The sequence below is a fragment of the Pleurodeles waltl genome, chromosome 9 (genome assembly GCF_031143425.1).
Source record: "Pleurodeles waltl isolate 20211129_DDA chromosome 9, aPleWal1.hap1.20221129, whole genome shotgun sequence".
Taxonomy (NCBI): Eukaryota; Metazoa; Chordata; class Amphibia; order Caudata; family Salamandridae; genus Pleurodeles; species Pleurodeles waltl.
The window spans coordinates 1,081,708,995-1,081,731,768 of NC_090448.1; the positions used below are offsets into that span (position 1 = coordinate 1,081,708,995).

The following is a 22,774-nucleotide window of genomic DNA, read 5'->3' on the forward strand; positions in this document are numbered from 1 at the left end:
TACCATCAGATCCACTCTTCATAACACAACAATTGCCACCTGATTCCATTGTTGTCAGTGCAGCTAGAAAGAGGGCAAATAGTCAGTCCACCGGGGTTGCCCTCCCTCTGATAAAGAAAGCAGCAAATTTGATGCAGCAGGCAAAAGAGTGGCAACTCAAGCTGCAAATCAGTTGAGAATTGCCAACTCCCAAGCTCTTTTAGCCAGATACAACAGGGACCATTGTGAGGAGTGCAAGAGTTCCTCCAATATCTCCTACTAGAACACCAAAAAAGGGCACAGCAGGTAGTGGCAGAGGACAGGCTATTGCCAACAATCAAAGTAGAGCGGCCCTAGACGCAGCAGACACCGCAGCTAGGGTTACAAATACTAGTGTCATGATCAGGAGGCATGCTTGTTGTGGTCCTCGGGATTATAGCAAGCAGTCCTTAATATGCAGTTTAACAAACAGCAGCTATTTAGACCAGAGGTGGGTACCACCATCAAAATTAAAAAAGGACTCCAAGCAAAGGCCATGGGTGCCCTTTACACAACACCTGTTTGGGGTATTTTTCGCAAGCCCCAATTCAGAGGTGGTTTTAAACCCAAAACATCAGAGGCCTCTACGTCCCAACAAAAGCAGGGACAACGGTATTTACTCTAATGGGTCTTTTAGAGGATTCTTCAGAGGACACAACTTTAGAAATAGGGGAAGATCCGCTGCCACAAGAGGTGCCTCCACCTCTTCAAAGCAGTGACTTTCTCTGCATCCCCACACAGCTCCTGTGGGAGGAAGACTGCAACTTCTACCATCAGTGGCACATCATTAGATCGGATCAATGGGTACTGTCAATTATCCACAATGGTCATTGCCTAGAACTCATCTCCACTCCACCACATATACCCCCTCGCTGACACAGGCTTTCTCCAGCACACCTTGTTCTGCTAAAACAAGAGGTACAATCACTTCTACTCAAAGGTGCAATAGAGGTCATCCCTATAACTCAACAAGGGACAGGAGTATACTCTCTATACTTCCTCATACCAAATAATGATGGCACTCTCAGACCAATCCTCTAGCTCAGGCCCCTCAATCAATACATTCTCTCAGAGCATTTAACAATGGTCACTCTTCAGGATGTCATTCCTTTGCTACAAAAACAAGACTACATGACAGCATTAGATCTAAAAGATGCTTACTTCCATATTCTCATACATCCAGCACATGGCAATTACTTAAGGACTGTGATAGCAGGCAAGCACTACCAATTCAGAGTGCTACCCTTTGGAGTAACAACACCACCAAGGGTATTTACCAAATGCATAGCAGTAGTTGCAGCATACCTCAGAAGGCAGCATATACATGTCTTTACCTATCTGGACAACTAGGTAATAAAAGCCAGCATCATTCAAACCTGTCAACAGCCCACACAATAGATACCCTAAACAATCAGTTACCAGAAATCTCACCTTCAGCAAGTGCAAATACAACCATATCTGGGAGCAATTCTGAACACTCAACCAGCATTAGCTTACCAAAAACCCACAAAGAATTCAATCGTTTCACAGTCTCATATCGCAGCTACAATACAATCAACACACAGTAAGGTTTATTATGAAACTATTGGGAATGATGGCATCGTGCATATCAATAGTGCCCAATGCACGTCTAAACATGAGACTCCTACAACGGTGTCTTTCACAACAATGGGCGCAAGCACAGGGTCAGCTTCACAGTCTAGTGTTGTTGGACCCCCAGACAACCTCAATCCAGGGGCAATGCTCTATGAATCAATTGGTCAGGGATAGTGCTTAAGCTTTTCCCCCCCTCCCACAAATTCCATTTCTGGTCAACAAGATCCATCACACTTCCTCATTATGATACTCATAGCTCCCACCTGGGCACATCAACACTGGTGCACAACACTATTGGATCTCTCTATAGTACCACATCACAAGCTTCCAAATAGACCAGATCTACCAGACATATTGAATCAAAACAAAGGTCAAACGGGCATCCCAATCCCAGTACTCTCAACCTGGCGATTTGGCTCCTGAGGTCATAGAGTTTGGATATCTACAGCTTCCTTCGGAATGAAGGGGCGTTTTAAAGGAAGCACTTACACCTACAGCCAGGCAGTGCTATGCAGCTCAATGGAAAGGTTTTGTATATTACTGTCAACCCAAAAACATTGATCCACTTAAAGAATCAGTACAGGATATTGTATGTTTTTGCTTTACTTACAAAAAGCAACTCTTGCATATTCATCTATTAAAATGCATTTAACAGCAATATCAGCCTACCTCCAAAACAGACAGCATACCTCTCTGTTAAGAATACCTGTCATAAAAACTTTTATGGAAGGCCTTAAACAAGTTATTCCACCTAGAGTTCCACCAGCTCCTGCCTGGAATCTTAACATTGTGCTCACAAGGCTTATGGGTCCACCGTTTGAACCCATGCATTCTTGCGCTCTTCAATTTCTCTCATAGAAAGTTGCTTTCCTGGTAGCAATTACTTCCTTAACGAGAGTTAGTGAAATTCAAACAATCATTTTAGAAGATCCTTTTTTCTAAATTCACAAACACAAAATAGTACTTAGGACAAATCCAAAATTCCTACCCAAAATGGTTTCACCATTTCACATCAGTCAGTCAGTGGAATTGCCAGTCTTCTTTCCACAACCAGATTCAGTTGCTGAAAGAGCTCTGCACACTCTTGATATCAAAAGAGCTCTAATGCATTATATAGACAGAACAAAAAATTTCAGAAAATATAAACAACTTCTTGTGGCTTTTCAAACAACCCCCTAAGAGTAATCCTATTTCAAAACAAGGATTGGACAGATGGATAGTAAAGTGTATTCAAACTTGCTATCTTAAAGCTAAAAGGCAACTATTAGTAACTTCTAAAGCACATCCTACTAGAAAGAAAGGGGCTTCAATGGCATTCTTAGGAAATATACCAATGGCAGACCTATGCAAAGCAGCCACATGGTCCATACCACACACATTTACTAAACACTACTGTGTGGATGTGCCATCTCGCCAACAAGCAAATGTTGGTCAAGCAGTGCATAAAACACTATTTTAAACTACTCCAACTCCTACAGGCTAGCCAATGCTTATTTTAAGGGGGGGGCTGCTTTTCAGTCTATGCAAAGCATGTGTATCTGCAGCTACACATGCCATCAAAAGGAAAATGTCAGTTACCCAGTGTACATCTGTTCATGGCATGTAGTGCTGGAGATTCACATGCGCCTTCCCGGAAGCCTGTAGCCGTTGTAGTACTTTCTTTATGTAAATATGTATATACATTGCATGGACATCTTCTTTTCTTCTTCACTGCTTACTTCACCCTCCTGCGGGTAAACAATCTAACAAAGGCCACGATGCCCATGTGCATTATCACTGAGAGGAGGAGTCATTCGATCTTGTGACTCGAAAAAGCTTCTTTGAAGAAAAACAACTTGTAGCACTCTGAGCCCACCACTAGATGGCGGACTTATGCAAAGCATGTGAATCTGTAGCACTACATGCCACAAACAGATGTACACTGGGTAAGTGACATTTTACATATATAGAACAGGGAAAGGTCATTTTAGGGTGGGTTTGGGTTTTTGGGTGGCAAGGGCTTTTTTAGGGCTTAGAGTGGTTGTGAGTTTTGGGGTGGCAACAACGTTGAGGTTTCAGGGTAGGTATGGTTTTTCTTGGGTGGCAGGGGGGTTTTGTGTGTATTGTGTTTATTATATATATATATATATGTGTGTATAAATGTCTTCTTTACCATGTATGCCTTTAGAACAAAATCTTTGTGGTAAAGGCATACAACCATTGATTTTAGACGCAAGCATTCTTTGTGTCTGGACAGCATTGTGCACCACATCACCAGCCATTGTCAACTATTGCATTTCAGGTCGTGTAACATCTCACTCTGTAAAGTGACCTTTTGCTAAACTGGCCTTTTGCGTCCTCTACAGATTTTCACCATCGGTCTGTTTGCTGCACAGACTTGTGCCAAATAATGCCTTACACAGCGGCCACACTTTCTGCTATAATAATTTTCTGCACATTATCTGGTACTACTCCTGCTGTTGAGTACACTTCGCTTAGGTTAGCTTGTTTTGAGAGTTCATACTGGCATTCATTGATTGAATAGCTATGTTTTTCTTTTCTTGATGCATTTACAGTCCATTGGGAATGAGCCTGAAGAACATATTAGGTGGAATAGCGGGGGGATCCTGTAAGTGTATTCTGGGTCGCTTTGGTGATATATGCCCTCTGAATAAGTGAATATTTTATGATGTTATATACTGTCACATGCAACCTTTTGATAGCATGGCACACACTGCAGAATGCATTTATCTGCCTCGCACATCCAACCAGTGCGTCATATTTGCACTTCGCAGTCAAACACTTTTAAGTTTCTTATCACATTATTGGCATTTTCTTAGGGTTGACTAGGTCTAGTGCCTTACTTGCTAAAAACAGATTTTTCATAAAATTTGGCCATATCTCTGGGCCCATTGGGAGAAGAGTGCTTTGATACCATTGTGTTCTTACTGTAGCAGATGTTGTTGAGTGGGAGTTTTCTATAGTAGATTGCATTTTGTATGCTGCAAGAATATATTGTAACTAAGACATTGTAGTCGCAGAGCAAATGAGCTTCACTTTATTAGAGTACAGAGGAGATTCTGTGTATCTTCTGTGCAGAAAAGTATCTGCATGATAACATGTATACTACTAGCATGTGCTTCTCAACTCGTTTCTGTACAGAAAATGTTAACGCTCAGTCCCTTTCCCTTGTTTCCTTGTCTTTCTGTTGAACACACTTATCTTTTCTGCCTAGGCGGCTCTGACGAGACTTCTGGTGAAAAGACCCAGACGACCATTAAACCACCCTTTGGCAGAATATCACTACACAGGTACGGAAAGCTTCTAAGCAGACATGTCCATGGGAATTCTCACAGTGCTTGATCTTGCAAGCATATTGGTGCTTTACATTGTAAACTGATGAATACATTTTCACTTACTAAACAGTGTAAAAACATGTGCTAAAACGTTAATATTAGTAAACAGAGGTGTGTAATTTAACAAAATATCTACTTGTCTATGGCACTGGCTGAGTCATAGAAATAGTTGTCCTGTAAAGAAAATCCTGTGGTCCCTTTGGTGCCAGTTAGTGTGGCAACAAACTATGGCAGCAACCTTTCTTATATAAGAGCTCTGGTAATAGCCTTTCTGATTAAGCTAGGGCTCATGCTGTTGTACAGATTGAATAGTAGAATTTCCTTCTTTTGCCACTTTTCCACAGATCACATACTGGGGCTGGAAATAGCAGTGAGCAATTGTTCCAAGGATGAAATGCCCTTCTCAGTCTGTGCAAACCTACTAACTTATGTTTTAGGTTTTTTTTTGTACCAGCTCTTCTCTGATCTTTTCTCATACTGAGAAATTCTGGAAATGTACTCCTTACAAGGGCAGAAGTAAAACCTCTTCCTGGGCTGGGGAAAAAAGTGACTGAAGGAAAGTGAATTTTAAAGGCTCAAAAGATATTTGCATGAGCAATCTACACATGCAGGTTTGCTTGTGCTAAAATGCAGTGCACAAATATTTTCTAGTATGATTTCCTGGCCTACTTATATAAATTCTTATGAATTTATGAAAGTTGTAAATCTGCTCTAATACAGGGACATACACCATGGGTACACTTTTGCAACTTTCTTTAAGAATTGGGCCCCCAATAGGGCTGACGTTAACCAAGAACTTTTGCTATTAATAAAATTCTATCTCTTATCTATCTATCTGTCGGCTGGATACACTGTCAGTGACAACACTCTGCTCTTTTACAAGCAACATATCTGCACACAAAGTAGTTTAGTTCAGTACCAGGGACTAATGAGCAATGTGTGTTTTTGAGGACAAGTATGTTTTCTTGTAGCCAGTGTTTGTTATAATGGAGCAAGCCTGGCAGATCCCACAAAAAGGTTTCACATACACCATGCCAAAGCAGGACATTCATTGGCAAAACTAAAAAGCTTACCACCAATGTCAGACTTGTGGACTTTGTTTATTTTCATGTTTCCCATAATCTTGTTAAAACTGATTACACTGATTTTCAATTATGAATATTTTAGCATGCATCAACACATTTTGCTAAATGTTTAAAAGAAATGGTACCTAACATTTTACAGTAATTTAGCTAACGTTTTTTCCCTAGTTGCATTTTTGAGAACCTTTTATTTTGAAAGCAAGGAATCGGACTTGCTTTCAAGTTTCTTCAAATATTTGCATCTGATCAGAGAGCATTCTGGGAGTATTACACGTAGCTTCATATTGCACAACTTTTCAAACGTCTGTACACATTTTTATCATGGAACCACTCAGTAGTGCAGTCTGAGCTTACTTTTCCTCACCCTAATAATAAAGTATTTGCTTTAATGAATCATAAATAGAAGCTTGAACAGCATTGACACATGGACACAAATATTACCTTTACTGCAGACAATGCCCTTCCCTGATCCATAACGTGGGACTGTAAACTGGCAGCCAAAGGGTTTGTGCTGCAGGGGGTGTAGGAAGTTGGCTCTGTATGTACTATTTCAAAGTAAGAAATAGCATGCACAGAGTCCTTAGAGGTAAGATAGTGTCAAAAAGAGATAATTCTAATGCTCTATTTTGTGGTAGTGTGGTCGAGCAGTAGGCTTATCAGAGGGTAGTGTTAAGTATTTGTTGTACACACACAGACAATAAATGAGGAACACACACTCAAAGACAATTCCAGGCCAATAGGTTTTTATATAGAAACATATATTTTCTTAGTTTATTTTAAGAACCACAGGTTCAAGATTTACAAACAATACTTTAAATGAAAGGTATTTCACTTAGGTACTTTAGGAACTTTGAATTATCACAATAGCATGTACAGTTTTGGCAAAAATGGCATTTTAAAAGTGGACACAGTGCAAAAATCAACAGTTCCTGGGGGAGGTAAGTAAATGTTAAGTTCACAGGTAAGTAAAACACTTACAGGGTTCAAAGTTGGGTCCAAGGTAGCCCACCGTTGGGGGTTCAAGACAACCCCAAAGTTATCACACCAGCAGCTCAGGGCCGGTCAGGTGAAGAGGTCAAAGTGGTGCCCAAAACACATAGGCTTCAATGGAAATAGGGGTGCCCCGGTTCCAGTCTGCCAGCAGGTAAGTACCTGTGACTTCGGAAGGCAGACAAGGCGGTTTCGTAGGGCACCCCGGGGTGACACATGCAGGAACAAAAAAGTACACCCTCAGCAGCACAGGGGCGGCCGAGTGCAGATTGCAAACATACGTCAAATTTTCAATAGTAATCAATGGGGAGACCCGGGGTCTCTTCAACGATGCAGGCAGGCACAGGGGGGGGCTCCTCGGGGTAGCCACCACCTGGGCTAGGCAGAGGGTCGCCTGTGGGTCGCTTCTGCACTGGAGTTCGGTTCCTTCAGGTCCTGGGGGCTGCAGGTGCAGTGTGGTTTCCAGGCATCCGGTTCCTTGAAGGAGGCAGTCGCGGTCAGGGGGAGCCTCTGCATTTCCTCTGCAGGCATCGCTGCGGGGGCTCAGGGGGCTCAACTCTGGCTACTCATGGGCTCTCAGTCGCCAGGGAGTCCTCCCTGTAGAGTTAGTTTTCCTCAGGTCGAGCCGGGGGCGTCGGGTGCAGAGTGGAAAGTCTCACGCTTCCGGCGGGAAACGTGTAGTCTTTAAAAGTTGCTTCTTGTTTCAAAAAGTTGCAGTTTCTTGAACAGGTCCGCTGCTCTCTGGAGCTTCTTGGTCCTTTAGATGCAGGGTAGTCCTCTGAGGCTTCAGAGGTCGCTGGACCCTGTTGGATGCGTCGCTGTGGCAGTTTTCTTCGAAGTAGGGAGACAGGCCGGTGGGGCTGGGGCCAAATCAGTTGTCTCCGTCTTCACTGCAGGGCTTCAGGTCAGCAGTCCTACTTCTTCTTTAGGTTGCAGGAATCTATCTTCCTCGGTTCTGGGAGTCTTCTGTTTAGGTCTGGGAGGGCAGTAGCCAATGGCTACTGGCCCTGAGGGTGGCTACACCCTCTTTGTGCCTCCTCCCTGTGGGGCACATCCCTAATCCTATTGGGGGAATCCTCCATCTGCAAGATGGAGGATTTCTAAAAGTAAGAGTCCCCTCAGATCAGGACACCTTAGGTGCTGTCCTGACTGGGGAGTGACTCCTCCTTGTTTTTCTCATTATCTCCTCCAGCCTTGCCGCCAAAAGTGGGGGCAGTGGCTGGAGGGGCAGACATCTCCACTAACTGGGATGCCCTGCCTGTGGCACTGTAACAAAAGGGGTGAGCCTTTGAGGCTCACCGCCAGGTGTTACAGTTCCTGCAGGGGGAGGTGAGAAGCACCTCCACCCAGTACAGGCTTTGTTCTCTTCCAGGGGATCCTCATCAAAGTCATAAACATTGAATATTCCCGCCCTTGTGCGGGGGCCCCGGAGCATATATAAAATATATACACATTATACATGTGTAACAAACAGTCATGCAGGCTATCATGTTAAAAACAGGCTAAAATGCTTTATTTCTATGAAGTTTTTTTTTTTTTTTTTTAAATACTACAATAGAGCATAAATAAGTACCCAAGCTCCTAAAACTAGGCTTGGGGAAGTAAGCAGTAGCAAACTCTAGTGAAAAAATAGAGAAAACTGCATTGAAAAACAATGAAGCATTCTTAGCCAATAGGCTGCATGTAGGTTAACACAGGAGAACCATAAAAACTTTGGCACTGTGCCTTTAAGACCCTGAGCACCTCCAGTATCCCACCATGCCTCAGGGGTGAAGGAAAGGTGACAGTTGGTTCACAGTTAGGTCAGTTCTTTTTTCCGGCTTCTTCTGAGAGGATCCTGGAGCATTGAGCTCTCAGTTTTTCTGAGTTTTCCTCAGAAAAATTCTTTAAAAAAGCGTTTTTTCACTTTTCACTCGACAAATAACATCTTTGTCTGAGCTAGGAAGGTTTTTTCTGACAGAAAAATGCCTTCTCTTTTTGTCAAATGCCCTGCTTGTGGGAAGAAGAAGGCCCAGTCAGATCCCCACTCTCTGTGCATAGTGTGCCTGCCTCAGAGTCACTGCCCTGACACTTGTAAGTTCTGTAAGAACATGTCTAGGAGGACTCTGAAAGACAGAGAGAAGATCCGACTTCATGGGCTTCAGGAGAGGAAAAGAACATCGTCCTCCTCACTCCCCAAACATCCAGAAGGCCATTCTCAGGAGAGAATGGCCCGGTCGACGTCGACAGGTAGGAAAATACCTGTTTGTTCACCGTCGACGTCGTCGCTACCACCGTCCCACCGGCATAGATCGCCGTCGACGGCGACACACCCGACGTCGAAGGGAAAACATCAGAGCAGGGGCAGGTCTCCGTCGACGGCAGCCCGCCGATCGACGTCGAGCCATCGCCGGCATGTCCGGTCACCGCCAAAGGCTGTGCGCCCCCCGACGTCAGGACACACGACGTCGAGATCTCCACGACGGCACGAGAAACATCCGCCGTCAACCTCCCATCGCTCCACGTCGAGGCACACTACGGCGAGCAGGTCGAGGTCCAAGGAACGCCGTTCGCCGTCAAGGCACTCAACGTCGAGGAAATCAACGTCGAGGCAGGGCCAACCGACTGGGCATCCTTCGACGTCGAAACAGCCATCGACGTCGACGCAGGTTTTACCTGTCCAACAAGGAGCAGAACATCGCCCCTCACCAGACAAGGCTCAGTCTCCAGTGGTCTCCATACCGAGCGACTCTTCTCGGTCAAGAGCATCTCCTGGGCATGTCTCGCCCATCAACCTATCTCCGAGATGGCTGGAGAGCCTCAACAGACCAGCGGCCTCCCCAGATTCGCAATATTCGCGAATGTATTCACCCACTGCCTCCCCGCCAAGAACGCCATCGCCGACAGCCGGGGCAGAATGGGCTCGTTCAGCTCCTCGACAGCCGACCGCGAGGCCTAGACGCTCGGCTTCAGCGTCCCGCAGCAGATCTCGCTCTCAACGGAGATCCAGGTCGCGCTCAAGAAGATCACCCTCTTGGTCTTCATCAGGTTCTTCTGTCGGGCGTTACTCACCTACTCTTACAGATTCACCACCTGCTAGAGTCTCACCAGTGGATGACATAACCACTTTCAACGAGGTGTTGCTAAGAGGAGCGCAGAAACTCAATATAGAGGTTCCAGAACCGTCTACCTCCTCATCAATCATCTTTGAGACGCTACAACAGAGATCAGCGTCGAAAAAGTTGCTGCCTCTAGTGCCTGGTTTGTTGCAGCCGACCATGGACATTTTTCTGGCCCCAGCCTCGCTTAAGTCTGCCCCGGCTCGGATTCTTAAAAAGTACAAGGCTCCAGAGCAAGACCCTTTATTCCTTAGGAAGGATCCGCCACCAGACTCAGTGATCATAGCTGCCGCCCGAAAGACCCACTCGGTGGCATCTTCATCCACGGTACCCCCGGATAAAGAGAGCAGGCATTTAGACTCTCTGGGAAGAAAGATGTGCGGGACAGCGGCTTCAGCAATGAAGGTCTCTAGTGCGTCTGCGCTCCTGGGCAGGTACGATCGTTCTCTGTGGGACTCCCTCAGTAGATTTACAGAAAAACTGCCCAGAGAAGACAGGCAAGATTTCCAAGAGATTCTACAGGAAGGATGCCTGGTATCTAACCAAGTTATCAGCGCGGCAGCGGATGGGGCGGATTTGGCGGCTCATGGGTACGCACATGGTATCTGTGCGAGGAGATCTTCCTGGCTGAGGCTCACTGGCTTGAAACAGGAGGCACAACAACGTATCCTGAATCTCCCATTTGCCGGGAATTCTCTATTCGGTGCCCATGCAGACGAAGAGATGGCCCGCATGAAGACCGAGGTGGACACCATGAAGGCGGTAGGCCTCGAAAGAAGGAAAGATTTCAGGCGGAGGTACAGACCGTACGATAGACGCCCTTTCCAACAGAGGGTTCAAACCCCTCATTGGTCGCAAAGGTCTCAGCAACGACAGGGACGCCATCTGTTTCAGCGAAGAAACACAAGGGAGCGAGGGTCAAGTAGACCTCAACAGTCCACTCCAAAAGCACCTACTAAGCAATGAAGTCTCGCTTCCCTCGACACTGTACACCACTCCGGTGGGGGGAAGTATTATTGCTCATCTTCACGAGTGGCACTCTATCACAAGAGACAAATGGGTGCTCAATATTGTCGAACATGGCTATTCTCTCCTTTTCAAGCAGCCTCCACCACACTTGCCACCAACCAAACACAATTCGGCTCATCTCACCTTGCTACGCAAGGAGGCTCTCGCCCTCCTAAGAAAGAATGCCATAGAAAGGGTTCCACCTGCCCACAGAGGAAAGGGGGTCTACTCCAGTTACTTTCTAGTAGCAAAGAAGGGTCAAGAGGGCGTTTTCAGGCCAATCCTGGATCTAAGACTGCTGAACAAATACATAAGAAAGCAGAAGTTCAGAATGCTAGCGCTTCACCAAATTTTCCCTCAACTGCATCAGGGAGACTGGATGTGCTCCATCGACCTACAGGATGCGTATTTCCACATCCCAATAGCTCCAAAGCATCGAAAATTCCTGCGCTTTCGAATAGCGTTACAGCATTACCAGTTCAGGGTTCTACCCTTTGGCCTGAAATCTGCTCCAAGAGTTTTCTCGAAATGTATGGCAGTGGTGGCGGCACATCTACGAAGACAAAGGATATACATATATCCATACCTAGACGACTGGCTACTAAAGGCTTCTTCTCCGGAGCAGGCGAGAAGCCATCGGGACATTGTACTAGGAGTTTGCGAAGCTCTAGGTCTTCAGGTCAATTACCAGAAGTCAACCTTGACTCCAACGCAGAGTCTTCACTACCTAGGAGCTATCATAAACACAGAACTACAAAAAGTGTATCCTTCGGAGGAACGACTGTCCTCAATAAACATGAAGTGCCAGGACCTGTTGAGAGCCAGCGCACCTACGGCACGTCAGGTGACATCACTACTGGGCTCCATGGCATCGTGCATCTTTATTGTCCCAAATGCCAGACTCCACATGAGACCCCTCCAAGAGGCATTGGAGGCCAATTGGAGCCAAAGAACAGGTCGCTGGGAAGACACAATGCGGCTACCGGAGGTAGCACTGCAGTCATTGAGATGGTGGATGCACAGACCTCACCTGTCAGTGGGCGCTCCGTTTCACCAGGTACTTCCATCCGACACTATGGTAACGGATGCGTCTCTTCAGGGATGGGGGGCTCATCTGGGTCCCTTTCAAGCGCAGGGTCTGTGGTCAGACAAGGAGAAGCAGTACCACATCAATCTGCTAGAACTCCGAGCGGTCCATCTGGCTCTCAAGTCTTTCACACCGCTAATTCAGGGGAAAACTCTATTGATACAGACAGACAATACAACCACGATGTATTACTTGAACAAGCAAGGGGGAACGAGATCCCTACCCCTTTCACGAGAGTCCCAAGCGATATGGCATTGGCTCCTGGCCAGAGGAATGTCAATCACAGCAGTTCACCTGCCAGGTCAGCAGAACGTAGAAGCAGACTTTCTAAGCAGACACCTGGAGGACGTTCACGATTGGGTCCTGCACGACGAAGTCGCAGAATACATCTTCGCGCAATGGGGTCGGCCTCAACTGGACCTCTTCGCAGACGATGTAAACAGGAAATGCCCAGACTTCGCATCCAGGTTCTACCGTCCAGGATCTCGAGGGAATGCCCTGTTGATCGACTGGTCAGGGACATTTCTTTACGCTTTTCCTCCGATTCCCCTCATTCCGGCAGTGATCAGCAAACTTTACGGATCCAGGACCAGAATGATTCTTATAGCGCCACAATGGCCTCGGCAATTCTGGTACACGGATCTCCTCAACCTGTCGGAAAAACCTCACAGGAGGCTGCCGTGCAGACCGGATCTTCTGAGCAGAATGGAGGGCAGGATTCTGCATCCCAACCTACCCTCTCTGAGCTTAACAGCATGGCTCCTGAATTCCTGCAGTATGGGCACCTAGGACTCTCGCAGGAGTGCATGAACATCTTGAAAGAGTCCAAACGGCCTTCCACGCGGCGTTCCTACGCTTTTAAGTGGAAGAGATTCTACATATGGTGCTGTCAGCAAGGCCATAATCCCATACGGGCGCAGGAGGACGTCATACTGTCCTATTTGCTTCACCTAGCGAAATCCGGTCTGCAGGTATCATCTATTAAGGTACATTTGTCTGCTATTACTGCCTATCGCAAGTCACCTTCTCAGGAATCCTTCTTTACGAAACCTGTAGTCAAGGATTTCTTAGAAGGTTTGAAGAAAGTTTTTCCGCCAATTCGGAGGCCTTCTCCTCCGTGGGAACTGAACATAGTCCTAGCAAAACTTATGGGCCCTCCTTTCGAGCCTATCCATAAGGCCTCCTTACAACACCTTACGTGGAAAACGGCTTTTCTGGTGGCCATTACTTCAGCGAGGAGGGTCAGTGAGATCCAGGCCTTGTCTGCAAAAGAACCGTACACGGTTTTTCATGACAATAGAGTAGTTCTACGAACTCACCCATCTTTCCTTCCGAAGGTGGTGTCAGAATTCCATATTAATCAGACCATAACTTTACCGACGTTCTTTCCCAATCCGGAAACTCCGGCTGAGAAAGCATTGCACTCATTAGACTTGAAAAGAGTGCTGAAATTTTATCTGGACAAGACAAAATCGATTAGACACTCTAACCACTTGTTTGTGAACTATGGTCATTTAAGGACAGGAGAAGCAGCATCTAAGCGAACAATATCAAGATGGATAGTCTCTTGTATTGTTAATACTTACCAGCTAGCTAATAGACCATTGCTGGCGCGGCCTAGAGCGCATTCCACAAGGGGAAAAGCGGCTACTGCTGCTCTCCTTAACAATGTTCCTATATCTGAGATTTGTAAGGCTGCTACATGGAAGTCTGTCCATACTTTTACAAGACATTATTGTTTAGACTCAGATGCAAGAGCGGATGCCCAAGTGGGGCAGGCCTCTCTAAGGAATTTATTTGCGTAAGACATGTCTATTCCTGCACTTCTATCGGACAGTCCGCTAGGTTTAGGGATGGGCTTGCTAATCTATTCAATGTTTATGACTATTGATGAGGATCCCCTGGAAGAGAAGGATAAGTTACTTACCTGTAAATCCTAGTTCTCTTCCAGGGGTATCCTCATCAAAGTCATAAACAACCCACCCTCCTCCCCGGACTCACGTCTACTGGAAGTGCAGGACAGACAGTATTTTGATTCAATTATACAAATTGTCACCGTAAAAAGAACTGACCTAACTGTGAACCAACTGTCACCTTTCCTTCACCCCTGAGGCATGGTGGGATACTGGAGGTGCTCAGGGTCTTAAAGGCACAGTGCCAAAGTTTTTATGGTTCTCCTGTGTTAACCTCCATGCAGCCTATTGGCTAAGAATGCTTCATTGTTTTTCAATGCAGTTTTCTCTATTTTTTCACTAGAGTTTGCTACTGCTTACTTCCCCAAGCCTAGTTTTAGGAGCTTGGGTACTTATTTATGCTCTATTGTAGTATTTAAAAAAAAAAAAAAAAACTTCATAGAAATAAAGCATTTTAGCCTGTTTTTAACATGATAGCCTGCATGACTGTTTGTTACACATGTATAATGTGTATATATTTTATATATGCTCCGGGGTCCCCGCACAAGGGCGGGAATATTCAATGTTTATGACTTTGATGAGGATACCCCTGGAAGAGAACTAGGATTTACAGGTAAGTAACTTATCCTTCCTGGCCACAGAGTGACAAAGGCACTCTCCCCATGTGGCCAGCAACATGTCTTTTGTGTGGAGGCTGGCAAAAACTAGTCAGCCCACACTGGAAGTCGGGTATGTTTTCAGCGGGCATCTCTAAGATGCCCTCTGGGTGTACTTTACAATAAATTGCACACTGGCATCTGTGTGCATTTATTGTGCTGAGAAGTTTGATACCAAACTTCACAGTTTTCAGTGTAGCCATTATGGTGCTGTGGAGTTAGTGTTTGACAGACTCCCAGACCATATACTCTTATGGCTACCCTGCACTTACAATGTCTAAGGTTTTGCTTAGACACTGTAGGGCATAGTGCTTATGCACCTATGCCCTCACCTGTGGTATAGTGCACCCTGCTTTAGGGCTGTAAGGCCTGCTTGAGGGGTGACTTATCAGTGTGAGGTTGGCATGGCACGCTGAGGGGAGTGCCATGTCGACTTAGTCATTTTCTCCCCACCAGCACACACAAGCTGGGTGAGGGGTCCCCAGGGTGGGATAAGACATGATGCAGCCCTTAGAGACCTTCCCTGGCATCAGGGCCCTTGGCACCAGGGGTACCAGTTACAAGGGACTTACCTGGGTCCCAGAGTTGTGCCAATTGTGGAGACAGAGGTACAGTTTAGGGAAAGAACACTGGTGCCGGGGCCTGGTTAGCAGGGTCCCAGCACACTTTCAAAGCATAACTTGGCATCAGCAAAGGCAAAAAGTCAGGGGGTGACCATGCCAAGGAGGCATTTCCTTACAGGGGGGTTGGGTCGTCTTCTCCTAAGGACAAAATAGACATGAAAAACTGTTGTCTTTGAGCTTAAGCATTAGGTCCTGGGTGTCAGGCTATAGAAATTCCACCCCCCTGAATAAAGTACACTGAGACCTCACATGCATCCAACTGTGAGTCCCCCTTTGTCTTTTGAGCAATATACAGTGAAATTGATCCATGATCCCATTGTCATTAGCATACCATCTTGACAATTTTCCTTCACTAACAGTTTCTCCAACGTGCAGACATACGTTTCTGCATTGTACCACTGCCTTACTCTTTTGCAGTGCCTAACGAGTCTGTTCATCTGAAAGAGCCCAGATTTCTAAAAATGTTTGTATACACTATATAATGTAGTGGTAGGAGTTGGGTTACTGGTTGAGTGGAGTGTAGAATTATTCAATCATCAACCACAATTCTTGTCAGGGTGCGACATAAGCAAACCCCAAATTATCCTGTGCTTAATCCTCTGGTATCCAGGCTTAACTTGAAAGCAATGTGTAAATTATTTATGCAGCACTTCAAGCAGTATTAGAACAAAAACACGATGCAAGGAAAATCCCATACCAACTTAGAAAAAATAGTTTAAAATTTAGTAAAATACTTGAGACCGAAAACAGCAAAAATCCCATCAGTAGAATCGCAGATAAGTAATTTTCAAGATTTACTTGAAAAACAGTGCCTAAAAGCACAAAGCTCCAACTGTGGTTATCTGGTTGCACCGGACTAGGACAAAGTCACAAGTTCAGGCCAACTGCAATGGAATGCACACCGGGTACAGGGACCAGGTTAGGCCCTTGAACAAAGCACCTTAAATCTTGGTGGCAGAGTGTTGTGAGATCCTGCATCAAGGATATGTCACTCAGCAGTGGTTCAGAGGGTCTGTAGGTGGGATATGCAGTGCACACCAGCGATTCAGAGGAGAACGTCGACAGGGCTTGTGATGCAAGATATTTGTCAAGGATGCAGATGACAAGGACTTACAATTCAAAGTGATTTATTGCATTGTGCAGCAGCAGTTCAGAGAAGCTGTGGGGTGCAATCCGAGGTCCTACGTCATGGATGTGTCATGCTGCTGGGGTTCGCATGTTGTGGTGTGAGGAGATGCTTTGCGCTACGTCAGTTCTGCCCAAGAGACTGCAGCTGCGATGGCAGAGCACTTTCAGGCCCACTTTCAAGGGTCAAGGACTGGAGTGGCACCACTTGGGAAAGCAAGACTCACAGCAGGCAGAGTCCAGGTGTTAGGTTCAAGGTGGTTGAAGCCTGTTCTATCTGACCAGGAGGCCAGCTAAATAGCCCTTGAAGTCACTCTGGTGATCCTGGGTTCAGGATTCAGGTCCAGTCCTTTCACTCAGGCAGCGGGTCAGCAGAGTAGCAGTCCTTGCAGAACAGCACAGCAGTCCTTCTGAGTCTTCCACAGAGCCATAGGTGTACTAAAGAGTTGTGTCTGAGGGTCTAATAAGTATGCCTGGTGTCCACCTTGAAGTAGATGGTTCTGGATGTTTCAACCTCCAGAGGTGTTTGGAATTTCCTTCCTCCAAGCACAAAAGACTGGTGTCAAACTCTTAGTGAGTCTGTTCAGGCTGATTCTTTTCGATATGCAAATGTGGTAGGTGACAGCTCTGGCCCCTCTACCCACATTCAAGTTTGAAATGGCCAGACCCACTAGAAACATTCAATTTACAGGCCCTAAGTACATGTAGTACCACTTTCCTTGTGATAGAAAAGTAAATTAATTGTGCAGATTGGGTGTAAGCCAATTTTACAATGTTTACAGGAGAGAGCACACGCACTTAAGCACTGGTTAGCAGTGGTAAATTGCACAGCATCCTAAGGCCAACAAAACGATAGCAGCAAAAAAATAATATATGGAGAAGTAAGGCAAAAAGTTTTACGTTTGGAGGAAGACCACCCTGAGGCTGAAAAGTCTACACCAGTGTTAGTCGAAAGACAGTTGACCATACTACATGGTCAAAGAAATGCACAGCATCTGTTTGTAGTTTGTGCTCTTACTGCATCATGAAATAGTGTTTTTTAAAGAGATGTGCCCTCAGCTCTTTCCTCATTTGAGTAATTTGGATGGATACAGGGTTTCAGTTTAAGATGGATGCATCAATGAAGAAGGCCTGTTGCCTAGGTGTTTTTAATTTTTATTTTCCCTACTCTAATGGTGTCCTGGCTGCGTCTGTGCCAAGAACTTCCATAGATGGTGAGCTTATCAGCCAGGTAGGAAGGGATACCAATTGTGTTGGCTTTGAAGGTAATGAATAAGGTTTTGAAGATGGTACGGGTCAGCAAGGGGAGCTAGTGGTGTTCCATCAAGGTATATATCCTTTTTCTTCAGTCCTGTAGTGTGGCGTGATGCAACATATCAGATGCAATTAGGGTGGCAAGTGTGGATTCTGGGAGTTTGTGGCATAGGCATGGCCACCGTCTATATGCAACAGTATTAGGACTTGAACAGCAGTTCTGAAGTCACTTTATGGGGGCATGGTTTCATTTCCTTAAGTCAAGAAAGCTGTTAGCAGTCCATCTTGAATCTGCTGGCGATGGCTTCCTTGAGGGCGAGATCGGTGTCGAAGGTGAATCCAAGTCATTTGCCACTGGGTAAAGTTGAGGGTCGATTGCATCCAGGTTCAATTTGTTGAACCGGGTTTGGACAGGTTTTTGCTTGTTGTTCTTGCAACTAGCAGTAATTATGTTTTGGTGGGATTACGCGTGAGAGAGTGGCTAGACGTGTAGGTCTGAATGAGGTGCAGAAAGTGTTTGAGGTTTTAAATGCCTGGAACAGAGGAGACTTTCAAATGTAGTAGTATGCATTGCAGTAGGTAAGGTATCGTATCTTACTCTCAAGTGACACCTTCCATTGTTATATTTAAATTCTTTCAGTAAAGCCCACTTTGAACCAGTGGCTTCCACAAAAGAGCCTTGTTACTTCTGTATGACTTTGACCTACAGGGTGGGTGAGCAGCAGTTATTTTGTTTATGACCTGAATCCACCTGTTTGAGTCTGAACTTAACTTCATGAACACCTTTTTCATTCACATAATTCCATATTGACCAGGCGTTGCAAAGTAACTTTTTTTTTTGTGGTATCTCTCTGTTTTCCATTTTGTTTGGGACTTGCCTACTGGTAATGTTGATCTCGGACACTGTTGTCCAGTGCCCAGTGTATATACTCCGACTGTTAAAACATGTTTAAACTGGCTTAAACGTCCACTAGTTTGACAAGAAAAACATGGCATCAGGCCTACCCTGTGTGATTGATAGCCTCAGCTTTAACCCTGCTGCCCAGATCTGTCAAAAATCACACTTGAGCGGTAAGAAAACCTGATTGTAAATATTAAATGAGCCACCCCTAATCAAACATTGCTGCTCATGAAGTAGAGTGCATAATATTTAAGAGTGGAACATGTGTGATATTAGAAATGTTTCCCAGTGACTAGGTTCACAATGAGTGTTTAGTCAGACTGCAGCTGACACATAGGAAAAGCCAAAGTATAGATTATACACCTTAATATATAAGTTTTGGCCTGCACCAGTTACTCCTTTCAGAGACTTATTTTTGTGTATAATAAAGTCCAGTCTAATGGCAAAGTCAAATTTTCATTAAATATATGGGAAATGTATTTTTTTTAAAGTTGCCTTTATCCTGTCCAGAGTTGCTGGAGGTTCATTTCAGTTAGGTGGGAAGGAGGTACGACAACTGCTCCCAGACAATGACCTGCTTGAGGGGAGGTGTTTTTCTTCCCACTACAAGAAGGCAAGTTAGGGTGAACCCACAAACTTCATTTATGTAATGCAGAAAGTAGTGAATCCACACAGAGACTACATTGCTGATATAAAATCAGCAATAAAAATACTCAAACAAAAAGTCGAAATACAATCCCAAAAAACAGTGCACATAAAATCATTAATAAAATTGTGATTTGTGGATAAGATGCAACTTCCAACCCGTAGTACCCATTTAAATATATCCCATTTAATATTTATATGAAAACATATTACAATTTAATCAAAAAACAATGAACCCTATCGCTATAGGGAACTCTTGCGCCGCCACTCCTCTGATTGCCCTCGGATTCTATTAACCTGAAATGGGATTTGCCAATTCAATAGTAAATGTAAAAGGAGACCTGGAGGAAGCAGTACTTTGTCCCCCTAGTCAGGTAAACACCAAACCCAATGCGAGAAAAGCTACCTCTAGAACTGGTTTTGAGTGACCATAGAGGAGGGAACTGATCATTAACCTGGCTACACCTCTGGATGAGCACACAGAGTCCCACAAGGAGAAAAGGCTTTTCACATCCCCAGTAACAGCTGCAATAGTGTCTAGGGATACCCCTGACAACATTCACCCCATTGGTTATGGAGTGCTCAGGAGTCTTGGGTTAACACAAATTGCACAAGCGGAGAGGGCAACTGGTAATCATAGTAACACCTGCATAGTACAAAGATTTGTCATTCGAACATACTAGTTGATTCCCCTTTTATTAAGAGAGATTTGTATTCGATGCAGTAAATTTCTCGATCTGTGTTTATTGAATGTATGCTGAGGGACGAGGTACCCCCCGCACACAATGACTGGTCTTTACCTTGCCTCTTGCATTTGATTAATCACATTTAATAGACTCCGGGATCTAATTCATAGTGATCAGGATGAAGTAATATATTTACATTCTAAACTGTCTGGGAAGGTATGTTTGGTATTTCCAATTTACCCAATTTTACATTGTGACTTCTAGGATTCAGTTCTAGCTTGTGTTGCCTTTTTCCAGGGTCAGACAGGTGGACCACCACAGAGAAGAAGCTTTTCAACAAAGGTATTGCAATCTACAAAAAAGACTTCCTACTGGTGCAGAAACTAGTAAGTTACTGAAAAGATTACTTCTTTTTCTGAATTGTTCCACACTTGTTTCTGTTCTTTTTAGATAATTACCAGGACACATGGGGGTTAGTCAACTAACTTACTGCCAGTTATGTTGACTGGTATGTAGGGCAGCAACAAAGGATCAAAAGGGCAAGTTTCCGTATGGTGCCCAAGCTGTGGTTCAGGGTCTTCTGTTTGCACAGTTCACCTCCAAGTGTTCTTTGGCCTGCCTCTTTTCTGTTTGCCTTCTGGGGTCCAGTGGAGATGGATATGCTTGTGTGTGTGTGTGTTTGAGAGAGAGCAAGTCTAGGTCATCTACATAGTCAAGGTCCTCCAGTGTAGAGAACAAGAGCCATCTGATGCTTCTGGTCTCCAGTTTTTTGTGGACTTACTGCATCATGCGGTGTATTACCTACTTTTGACTCTCCCTATTGATGACTAGGTTGAAGAGAAACGCTTACATCAAGCATCCCTGTCTCACAACGGTCTTGACTACAAAGCTTGTACTCACTATCTCTTATCTGGCAGGTTAAATTATCGTAGAAGCTCTTGATTAGGATAACCATCTGCTGTGGTATGCCATAGACTCTTAGTATAAGCTGTCACTATGGATACTGTCAAAAGCCTTCTCAAAATCAGTGAAGTTCATTTATAGTTGTCTCTCCCACTCTCTGCAGTGCTGTATGACGTTGCATAGAGGAAGGATATGACCAACATACCCTCTGCCCTTGCGGAACCCAGCCTGTTCTCTACTTAACTGCTAGTCCGCTGCATCAGAAATGTTGTGTATAATGGTTTTCACCAGGATCTTGCTCTGGATTGACAGAAGGGTGATTCCACACCAGTTGGTGCAGTTGGTTAATGCTCCCCTCTTTGGAATCTTGATGATGATACCTTGGTTCCAGTCATCTGGTATTTTATTTCCCCCCCACATCAATGTAAAAAGTGGTTGGAGGATATTGGCTGATGTTTCAGGGTGTGAGTATTTCTACCACAGTAAGCTACAAGCACATAAAATACAGGAGCCATACTTGTACATACATAAAGATAGGGTAGTGATGAGAACTAATCGTAGATTATTTAGCTTTCATTATAGTTTTAATCAAACTATCCGACTGCATGTGTTTTTCCAAAACCCACTAGATGTCAAGAGTTCCATCATATATAAGATATGAGCCACAAAGGGCTTTAGGAAGGTAAAGTGGTTATTTGTGGCACATGCACCATGTCCATAATCTTAAAGACACATGATATCAAAGGCTTCTGTTGCCCTGTGTATAGTGCAAATAATCCAGTTGTATTATTCGAATATAGGTAAAGCTCCTCAATGTAAACCTAGAGAACATTTAACGGGGAAGAAAGGGTCAAAACTAGCACATGTGGGCAACATCGCATTAAAGGGCATTTGCATTGCGGCAGTATTGTCCTCCACACGTTGTGCAGATATTCAAACAAGGAAGGAAGCACGAGTCGAACAATCAGTGCTGTTGTATGTATTCAGAACAGCCCATACTTCACTGGGAAGAAACCACTACATATGTATATATACATATATGTTCGATGGCATGTGTAGCTGCAGATACACATGCATTGCACAGGTCCTGCCATCTAGTGTTGTGCTCGGAGTGTTACAAGTTGTTTTTCTTCAAAGAAGTCTTGTTCGAGTCCGAAAAATCTTACAAACCCTCTAAATTTGTCGCTATTGTATTCGATCACGTGTCATCCATCATCGACGCCTCGGTATCGGCGGACACAGATCTTTAATTGCCCTTTGGGGCACCCGCGCCCAAGTTGGGCCTGGCCGGACCGACCAAAAGTATCGTCAAAGCCTCATGGACCGGACCCCGTTTAGATTCTGCCCTCAGTGCTACGCCAAGTATCCCTACACAGATCAACATCTGGTTTGTAACCTGTGTTTATCTCCGGATCATCGAGGGGATACCTGCGTAGCCTTTAGATCCTTCCGCTTGAAAATTGTCCTTAAGAGACCGAAGAGTGCGAGATTAGAGATGGCGCCAAGAAGCACCGAACGCATCGACGCAGAAGAGGAGGAGATGATCCACACCGCCATCTCCTTTCAGGGGGTCCGATTCTGAACAAGAGTCCGACATCGACCGACCAATAACAGCGGGCCAGCACGTGAGTACGTTGGCCCCGACCCAAACTAAGCCCCAAATACAAGGCCTCGGGACGCCACTGCCGGAAGGCCATGGCTCCACCCGTAAAAAAGCTACCGGTAACCAAGCAACATCTTCGGCACCGAAAAAGGCCACGCCAACAACAAAGCCTTCGGACTCAAGCCGGGGCACAGGCTCCGAATTTATAAGGCACTGACCCTTCGAGTCGAAACTCCGAAAGTCACTTTCGG

At 45.1% G+C, this 22,774-nt stretch overlaps 1 protein-coding gene across 5 annotated transcripts in view; it reads left to right on the top strand.

Moving 5' to 3' along the window:
• MIDEAS (mitotic deacetylase associated SANT domain protein) overlaps positions 1-22,774 on the top strand; it is a 588,535-nt gene that overhangs the window by 524,515 nt on the left and 41,246 nt on the right. For all 5 annotated transcript variants that reach the window (XM_069208745.1, XM_069208746.1, XM_069208748.1 and 2 more), the window contains 2 exons: positions 4,829-4,904; positions 20,315-20,403. In XM_069208745.1, the coding sequence (XP_069064846.1) occupies positions 4,829-4,904; positions 20,315-20,403 (165 nt within the window). The remainder of the gene's footprint in view (positions 1-4,828; positions 4,905-20,314; positions 20,404-22,774) is intronic.